The sequence below is a fragment of the Nicotiana tomentosiformis genome, chromosome 12 (assembly GCF_000390325.3).
Source record: "Nicotiana tomentosiformis chromosome 12, ASM39032v3, whole genome shotgun sequence".
Classification (NCBI taxonomy): domain Eukaryota; kingdom Viridiplantae; phylum Streptophyta; class Magnoliopsida; order Solanales; family Solanaceae; genus Nicotiana; species Nicotiana tomentosiformis.
The window spans coordinates 104,191,631-104,202,065 of record NC_090823.1 but is presented as its reverse complement, the minus strand read 5'-3'; the positions used below and the strand labels follow the sequence as shown (position 1 = coordinate 104,202,065).

Below are 10,435 nucleotides of genomic sequence, written 5' to 3'. Positions count from 1 at the left end.
AATGCTCCGAATCTATTCACAATCAGTACAATACCATCAATACGCGATAATGGAATGAATTCCACAAGAAAAGCTACAAAATTAGACCAAAACACGAAATTGACTCAAACCCGGCCCCCGGGCTCATGTCTCGAAATCTGACAAAATTTACAAAACTAGAAAGCTCATTTACTCATGAACCTAACCATACCAAATTCATCAACATCCGACATTGTTTGGTTCTTTAAATTCTTAAATTACTCTCCAAAAATTTCAAGCCCTAACCCCTCATTTTTACTAATTACAATGATTAAACAATGGAAAATCACCATATATACGAGTATTAGGGCTCAAGAAACTTACCTCACTGATAGCCCTTGAATCACCCTTCAAAAATCCCTCCAAAAGCTCCAATAACCGACTTGAAAATGGTGGAAATGAACCAAATTCGCGAAGGGTTCTATTTATGGTTTTTGCCTAGGTTTTTCGCACTTGCGGAAACTTTCACGCTTCTGCGCCACCGCACCTGCGGAAAATCCATCGCAGGTGCAGAACTCACTTAGGAGCCCAGCTTTCGCATCTGCGGCCCAAATCCCCGCGCTTGCCGCACCTGCCCGTTTCCTCCGCTTCTACAAAGCCTGCCCAGCATCCCCCTTTCCGCATCTGCGCCCCAGGTTTTGCACCTGCGGGCTCGCAGATGCGACCTCCAACTCGCACCTGCACAACCTGCCTAGCCCAGCATTGCCCGCACCCGCGCACTCCCCACACGCACCAGCGGCCTCGCACCTGCGACTCTTTCTTCCGCAGGTGCAAAAATAGCAGTAGCAGCAACTTCAGCTGCATTTTCCAACTTTGACAAATCCATTAACCATCCGAAATCACCCCGAGGCCCTTGGGACCTCAACCAAAAATACCAACAAGTCATATATCAATATACCAACTTATTCGAACCTTCGAATCACTCCAAACAACATCAAATCATCAAATTACCCTCGGATTAAAGCCTAAGAACTTCTAAATTTCCAAATTCGGCAACCGATGCCGAAACTAACCAAACCACATCCGAATGACCTCAAATTTTGCACACACATCACAAATGACACTAAGAACCTACTCCTACTTCCGGAATTCCATTCCGACCCCGATATCAAATTTTCCACTGCCGACCGAAATCGCCAAATTTCCAATTTTGCCAATTCAAGCCTAATTCTACCACGGACCTCCAAATCACATTCCGGACGCACTCCTAAGTTCAAAATCATCTAACGGAGCTAACGGAACTATCAGAATTCAAATACAAGATCGTTTACATATAGGTTTACATCCGATTGACTTTTCCAACTTAAGTTTCTACTTAAGAGACTAAGTGTCTCAATTCACTCTGAAACTACTCCGGTCCCGAACCAACTAACCCAATATAACATAATATAGCTAAATAACACAAAATAAAGTAGAAATGGGGAAAATGAGGCTATAACTCTCAAAACGACCGGCCGGGTCGTTACAATTGAATTATTTGTGACTAGATTTGAAGCTTTCGAACACGAATTCGCGAGGCAAAGGTTTATTAAAATCTTGAAATTGGTTTCCAAACGAGGTAAGTATCTTGCCTAACCTTGAGTGGGGGAATTACCCCTTAGGCATTGATTCTTATGTGAAAATTATGTAATTGAAAACTATGTACGCGAGGTGACGAGTACGTACTTGGTTTATATGCGCTAATTATATCGGTTGAAATTCGTAGACGCTCTTATGTATTAAATTGGAAAATTGTTAGAACTTAGTAAATCCTTGATTTGTCATGCCTCGTTCCTTGTTTGTCGAATTTGTATTTTATATGATAATTTGGTGTTATTGTCACTTGGATTTTTATGTGAATTCCGAGTATTGTTGATTTGATATTTCTTCGAAATAATCACATTATGGATTTTTCATCTGCAAATAATTAATTAAATAAGTTTAAATTGAGGCGTTTATATATTTATCAAAAAGTTAGATTAAAGAAGGCGTTGTCCTGTGATGAGTTATTTTCCCATCCTTGTGGTTGTTTTTGAGATTTTTTATACATTGTGTTAAGCCGTGGAATATCTGTTGTGAAATTACTTGACTTTATTGTACCTTTGGAATGGTTGTGGCCTACGGGAAATTTGCAAATATGAGTTAATGATGTTGTGATGTTGTGATAATATTGTGTTTGAGTTGTTGTGCGATTTGGATTACTGTTATGCGGCGTATAAGGGTGGCATTCCATTGTTGACATTATGCGGGCATAAGGGTGGCATTTCACTGTTGTTATGTGTGTTGGGATATTTTCTGGGCAGAGTGATAATGGAGGCTATGTCACGACCCAAATTAACCCTCTGTAAGGTGTCGTGACGGCACCTAGTCTTTACGACTAGGTAAGCCTAATATTACGAAGAATATAAAGAAAACATAACATTTTAAAGATAAACAACATATTGTGAATAACCAAAAGTAGTACCACTCGGCATATACAAAATAATTTTTCAAGACCCAGAATATCACTAAGTCACAAGCTGCTATAATCTATGTAGCTCTATACAAAAGTCTGAAGATAATAAAGAAAGTTTCTAGGCGAGGGAGTAGAAGGGGACTCCGAGGATCTGCGGACGCAAGAAGAAGTACCTTGAAGTCTCCTAGAATCAGCAGCACGCACTAACCCCGAGGCTGATAGCTCGCACATGGATCTGCACACGAAAACATGTGCAGGAAAGGGAATGAGTACACCACAATGGTACCAGTAAGTGCCAAGCCTAACCTCGATCGAGTAGTGACGAGGTCAGGTCAAGGCACTACCGGAGTAAATATAATAAATTAAATAGTAAAATATATAAGTAAAGTTCACGGTAACACAGTTAAAGAAATTTATCAAAAATTTAATAGTTAAGGGATCCCTAGGCTTAGAACAATGTAAACACAATGTGAAATCTCCCGGGATACCGTCCCGTAGTTCCGAATGAATATGCAGTACAAGGGGGATCTCCCAGAATTCGTCTGTAGTCCCAAAATAAATATGCAGTGCTGGGAAATCTCCCGGAATACGTCCGTAGTCCCAAAATAAATATGCAAGACAAGAGAATCTCCCGGAATACGTCCGTAGTCCCAATTTAAATATGCAAGACAGGGGGATATCCTAGAATACATCCGTAGTCCCAATTTAAATATGCAAGACAAGATGAAATGATAGGTATGGCATCGAGTTATACAGTTTACATTGAACACATATAAGAAAAATAGGGACTTAACTAAGCATGGCGCACATAATGTCAAACAGGCAGTTAAACACACGTAAGCATGCTTCTCTAATCTAAGCTAAACAATTAAAAGTATTAGTGCAATTTAATAAGGGAAACAAGTTTATGATTTAGAAAGGAAGAAAATAAAATGGAATTTTTGCAATAATAGCCCGTGTACGTACTCGTCACCTCACGTACACGGCGCCCACATATAAATTAATCTCAAACATCCTAAGGGGAAGGTTCCCAATACAAGGTTAGGCAAGCCACTTACCTCGACCGCTCAAATAAACTTGATATCACGTTCTTGCCACGAGTATCCGACTCCAAATGGCCCGAATCTATTCAAATTAATTGCATAATATAAATATAACTACAAGTAACTAATTTAACTAATTAATTCGAAGCTAAAACATGAAATTAGAAAAAACTCCCAAAAACTCTCCCCGGGCCCACGTCTCAGAATTAGGTAAAAATTACAAATTATGAACACCCATTCATTCATGAGTTCACTCGAACAAAAATCATCTAAATCCGACGTCAATTCGCATAAAAATCTCAGATTTTCAATTGGGGAGCCTTTTACCCCATTTCCAAACTTTTTCCCTCAAATTCCATAATTAAATGAGGGAAAACAACAATAGATTAATGAAATATACATGAATTAGAGTAAAGAATTGTTACCCACTGATTTCCTCTTCAAAACCCTTGCAAAATCGCCTTCTCCCGAGCTAAAATTCGAATTGGTGAAAAATGAGGAATGAACCCTCGAATCTGCCTCTTCAACCCAGCGTTTTCCGCACCTGCGGACCTAGGACCACACATGCGGTCACGCACCTGCGGACAAACCCATCGCATGTGCGAAGTCCACTTATTTGGGCTGGGGCCGCATATGCGGACAACCAGCCGCACCTGCGAGCCCAGCTTGACAATCCCATTTCTGCATCTGCGAGCTTCCCATGCGCACCTACGCTTCATCACCATCCCCACCAGTTCCGCATCTGCACACTCCCTCCGCACCTGCGGCTCTCGCACCTGCGGCCTCCCTTACGCAGGTACGAAACACCAGAACCAGCAAAGGCACCATATTCTTTCCAAGTCCAAATTCCATTCCGTTAAGCATCTGAAACACACCCGATGCCCCCGAGACCTTAACCAAACCTACCAATCAATCCTATAACACCATACGAACTTAGTCGAGCCTTCAAACCACATCGAACAACACCAAAATCATGAATTAAGCATGGATCCACGCCTAAGAATTTAGAATTTTCCAAATTCTACAAACGTCGCCGAACCACATCAAATCTAGTCCGAATGACCTCAAATTTTACACACAGGTCACAAATGCCACTACGAACCTACAACCACTTTCGGAATTCCATTCCAAGCTTGATATCAAAATTTCCACTATCGACCGAAATCGCTGAAAAACTAACTTTTGCCAATTCAAGCCTTAATCTACTACTGACCTACAACACACATTCTGGACGCGCTCCTAAGCTCAAAATCACTCAACAGAGCTAACGGAGTCGACAAAATTCTATTCTAGATCCGTCTTCACACAGTTCTGACTACAGTCCAATTTCTAAGGCTTAAACTCACAACTAGGGACTAAGTGTCCGAAAACTCCCCGAATTCCATAACCAATCACTCTGGAAAAATCCCAAAAGTAGAAAAAAATGTGGGGAAAACAGATATTAGGGGATCGGGGCTCTAATTCTCAAAACGACCGGCTGGGTCGTTATATCCTCCCCCTCTTAAAACAATCATTCGTCCTCAAACGAGTATAAAGACATACCTGAAACTGTGAAAAGATGAGGGTACTGGCTGCACATATCCTACTCGGTCTCCCAAGTCTCCTCCTTGCCGGCTGACCCCTCCACTGGACCTTTACTGAAGTTATATTCTTTGACCTGAGCTTTCTGACCTACCTATCCAAAATGGCTACTGGCTTCTCAACATAAGATAGATCCTTATCCAACTGGACTGGGCTGAAATCCAATACGTGAGTCGGATCACCGTGATACTTCCGGAGCATAGACACATGGAATACCGGGTGAACTCCTTCTAGGCTGGGAGGCAAGGCAAGCTCATAAGTAACCTCCCTAACTCGCCACAATATTTCAAAAGGACCAATGAACCTCGGGCTCAGCTTGCCCTTCTTCCCGAATCTCATGACGCCCTTCAGAGGCAATACCCAAAGCAAGACCCGCTCACCGACCATAAATGCCAAATCACGAACCTTCCGGTCCGCATAACTCTTCTGCCTGGACTGGGCTGTGCGAAGTCTCTCCTGAATCACCTTTACCTTATCCAGGGCATCCTGGACCAAATTTGTACCCAACAATCGGGCCTCGCCCGACTCAAACCATCCCACTGGGGACCGGCATCGCCTACCATACAAAGCCTCATACGGTGCCATCTGAATGCTGGACTGGTAACTGTTGTTGTAAGCAAACTCTGTAAGTGGCAAGTATTGGTCCCATGACCCTACGAACTCCATCACAGAGGCACGAAACATATCCTCAAGAATCTGAATTGTGCGCTCGGACTACCCATCAGTCTGAGGGTGAAAGGTTGTGCTCAGCTCCACCCTAGTACCCAACTCCTACTGTACGTCTCTCCAAAACCGTGATGTGAACTGTGTACCTTTGTCTGAAATAATGGATACTGAAATACCATGAAGGCGGACAATCTCTCTGATATAAATATCAACCAACCTCTCAGAAGAATAAGTGGTCAACACTGGAATAAAATGATCTAACTTGGTCAGCCGATCCACGATTACCCAAATAACATCAAACTTTCTCAAAGTCTGTGGAAGTCCAACTACAAAGTCCATAGTGATCCGCTCCCACTTACACTCTGGGATATCTAACCTCTGAAGTAATCCACCCGGCCTCTGGTACTCATATTTAACCTGCTGACAGCAGAGACACTTGGCCACAAACCCAATTTTATCCTTCTTCATCCTCCTCCACCAATAGTGTTGTCTCAAATCCTGGTACATCTTCGCGGCACCAGGATGAATGAAGCACCGCGAGCTGTGGGCCTCCTCGAGAATCAACTCCCGAAGCCCATCTACATTGGTCACACAGATCCGGCCCTGCATCCTCATCACATCGTCATCACCAATAGTCACATCTCTGGCATCACCTCATCGAACCATGTCCTGAAGAACTAGAAGATGAGGATTGTCATACTGACGCTCCCTGATACAGTCATAAATAGAATACCGAGAAACCACACAAGCTAATACCTGACTAGGATCCGAAATATCCAATCTCATGAACTGGCTGGCTAAGGCCTAAACATCCAAGGCTAAGGGCCTCTCGGCTGTCGAAAAATATTTAAAACTCCCCAAATTCTCTGCCAGGTGACTGAAGGCGTCAGCCACTACATTGGCCTTCCCTGGGTGGTACAATATTGTGATATCATAGTCTTTAAGTAGATCCAACCACCTCCGCTGACGCAAATTAAGGTCCTTCTGCCTGAACAAGTGCTGCAAACTCCGGTGATCAGTGTAGATTTCACAAGGAACACCGTACAAATAATGACGCCAGATCTTCAGGGCGTGAACAATAGCTGCTAACTCGAGATCATGGACCGGATAATTCTTCTCATGCACCTTCAACCGTCTAGACGCGTATGCAATCACCCTACCGTCCTGCATCAATACCGCTCTAAGGCCAATCCTCGAGGTATCACAATAGACAGTGTAGGACCCTAAACCTGTAGGCAATACTAATACTGGGAATGTAGTCAAAGTTGTCTTGATCTTCTGAAAGCTCTCCTCACACTCCTCGGTCCACCTGGACCGGAGCACCTTTCTGAGTCAGCCTGGTTATAGGTGCTGCAATGGATGAAAACTCCTCCACAAAGCGAGGGTAATACCCCGCCAAACTAAGGAAACTACAGATCTCCATAGCTGATGACGGTCTAGGCCAACTTTGCACTGCCTCCACCTTCTTCAGATCTACTTTGATCCCATCACAAGACATTATGTGGCCCAAGAATGCCACTGAATCAAGCCAGAATTCACAGTTAGAAAATTTTGCATACAACCTCTTCTCCCTCACAGTTTGAAGCACGGTCCTCAGGTGCTGCTCATGATCTTCCCGAGACCGGGAATATTCCAGGATGTCATCAATAAACACAATGACGAAGGAATCAAGATAAGGCCGGAACACACTGCGCATCAAATACATAAAGGCTGCTGGGGCATTGGTCAACCCAAATGACATGACAAGAAACTCATAGTGACCATATCTGGTCCTGAACGCAGTCTTCGCGATATCCGGCTCCCGAATCTTCAACTGATGATAGCCAGAACACAAGTCAATCTTAGAAAACACCCTGGTACACTGTAACTGATGAAATAAATCATCAATGCGAGGCAAAGGATACATGTTCTTCACTGTAACCTTGTTCAACTGCCGGTAATCAATACAGATACGTATAGAACCATCCTTCTTCTTCACAAATAAGACCGGAGCACCCCAAGGTGATACACTGGGCCTGATAAAACCCTTATCAAGCAACTCCTGCAACTGCTCCTTTAACTCCTTCAACTCAGGAGGAGCCATACGGTAAGGAGGAATAGATATGGGCTGAGTGCCCGACAACAAATCAATGCCGAAATCAATATCTCTATTGGGCGGCATACCCGGAAGATCAACTAGAAACACATCAGGGAAGTCCCTCACTACTGGGACTGACTCAACTGTAGGGTTATCAATACTGACATCTCTCACATAGGCCAAATACGCATCACACCCCTTCTTAACCATTCACTGAGCCTTAAGAAATGAAATGACCCTGCGAGGAGTATACTCTAAGGTACCTCTCCACTCTAATATCGGCAAGCCTGGCATAGCCAACGTCACGGTCTTAGCGTGACAATTAAGAATAGCATAATGGGGCGACAACAGTCCATGCCCAAGATAACATCAAAATCTACCTTACTGAGTAATAACAAATCGGCTCTGGTCTCAAAACCACTAAGAGCAATCAAACACGACCGATATACGCAGTTCACAACGAGAGAATCTCCCACAGGAGTAGATACATAAACATGGGAACTCAAAGAATCCCGAGATATCCCCAAATGTGGAGCAAAATAAGAAGACACATATGAATACGTAGAGCCTGGGTCAAATAATACTGATGCATCCCTATGACAGATAGGGACGATACTGAATCTGAAGCAACGACCTCTAAATGGGCTGGAAAGTCATAGTACCTGGCCTGGACTCCCCCTCTAGGGCAACCTCGACCTCCCCGACCTCCCCGACCTCTACCTCGAGCTGGCTGAGGATGTGGGGTGGAAGATGGGGCTGGAAGAATGGCCGGAGGACCCGGTGTAGCACGCAGAGGATGATAAGTCTATGGAGGTGCACTCTTCCTAGCTTTGGGGAAATCTCTAACCATGTGACGAGTGTCACCACACTCAAAACAACCCCTCGGAGACGCGGCGGCTGAGACTGACTCAGACCTAGCCTGCTGAACTGGCTGGTAATAGCACCTCAAACAAAAGGCATACTAGATACTGGCGGTGCATAATAGGGCTCATGAGGACTAGGAGGAGCTGGAACACCGCTGGCTGCTGGAGGAGCTGAATGAATAGGGCGATTCACAAAACCCCTGCCATGGCGTGCTGCTGGTGCACAAGATCCTGAATAATGATCAGTCTCTCGAGACCTCTTGGCCTCTCTCTCCTCTCTTTCTCGGGAGAACATGCCCTCCACTCTCTTGGCAAGGCTCACTGCCTGCTGATAAGTGATGTCCATCTCCAACTCCCTGGCCATACTGGTCCGAATACTGGGGTGGAGTCCCTCAATGAAGCGACGAACCCTGTCTCTGACTGTAGCAACCAGAGGCGATGCATGACGATCTAACTCACTGAAATGGACTGCATACTCCGACCCAGTCATAGCACCCTGACGCAGCTGCTCAAACTCTACGTGCCAAGAATCCCTGAAGCTCTGAGGAACATACTCATGCAAGAACATATCTGAAAACTGAGTCCAAGTGAGTGAGGCTGCCTCGTCCAAACTACTCAGCTCATAGGCACACCACCACTGATATGCCGCTCCCCTCAACTGGAAAGAGGTGAAAGAAACCCCACTCGTCTCCACAATGCACATAGTGCAGAGCATACGATGACACTCCTCAAGAAAACCTAGAGCATCATCTAAAGCTAGTCCGCTGAAAGTAGGTGGCTGGTATTTCTTGTACCTCTCAAGTCTGAGCTGCTCTGCCTCAGAACCAGCTACCCTGGTCTCATGCTGAATCGGAGCCACTGGGGGCATAGGAATATACTCTAGGGCCTGATCAACCTGGATCATCTGCTCAGGAGTGCGAGCTGCGGGAGTCTGTACCCCTCCCCCGTCCTGAGATGTAGTGGGAGCAATAAGAAATATTCCATCCCGAGCTAGAGTGCTGAACATGCTCAAGAACTGAGCTAAAGTCTCCTAGAGGGCTGGAGTAGCAATAGGGATCTCCGGTGTCACCCCTCTAGCTGGAGCTACTGGGGGCTCCTCTAACGCAGCTCTCACAGGTGCTCGGGCTGCACCGCGTGGTCGTTCTCTACCCCGACCCCAGCCTCTGGCGGCTCTGACAGGGGGCTCGGGTGCCTGATCGTCGGTCCTCCCGGTACGAGTCCTCACCATCTGTGAGAAAGAATAGAATAGAGTTTTAGAATTTTGATGTCAATAACTTGCACGATAAGGAAATCAAAGGAATATGATTGTTCTTAACAGATACATAGCCTCCCGAAGATAAGTACGGACATCTCCGTACCGATCCGCGAGACTCTAATAAACCGGCTTGTGACTCGCGACTCCTATGAACCTAGTGCTCTGATACCAACTTGTCACGACTCAAATTAACCCTCCGTAAGGTGTCGTGATGACACCTAGTCTTTACGACTAGATAAGCCTAATATTATGAAGAATGTAAAGAAAATATAACATTTTAAAGATAAACAACATATTGTGAATAACCAAAAGTAGTACCACTCGGCATATATAAAATAATTTCCCAAGACCCGGAATATCACTAAGTCACAAGCTGCTATAATCTATGTAACTCTATACAAAAGTCTAAAGATAATAAAGAAAGTTTCTAGGCGAGGGAGTAGAAGGGGAATCCGAGGATTTGCGGACGCAAGAAGAAGTACCTGAAAGTTTCCTAGA

The 10,435-nt window shown here is 44.6% G+C and overlaps 1 protein-coding gene across 1 annotated transcript; it reads right to left on the bottom strand.

The window, feature by feature from the left end:
* Window positions 1–8,764: 8,764 nt before the first annotated feature.
* On the bottom strand, window positions 8,765–9,385 carry LOC138903158 (uncharacterized). Its single transcript, XM_070191080.1, has one exon. It carries the CDS (start codon window positions 9,383–9,385, stop codon window positions 8,765–8,767), a length of 621 nt encoding a protein of 206 aa, XP_070047181.1.
* Window positions 9,386–10,435: the final 1,050 nt, after the last annotated feature.

Bases quoted from the DNA above. Each gene is read 5' to 3' on its own strand.
- LOC138903158 (XM_070191080.1), bottom strand. From the start codon at position 9,385: ATGTGCATTGTGGAGACGAGTGGGGTTTCTTTCACCTCTTTCCAGTTG.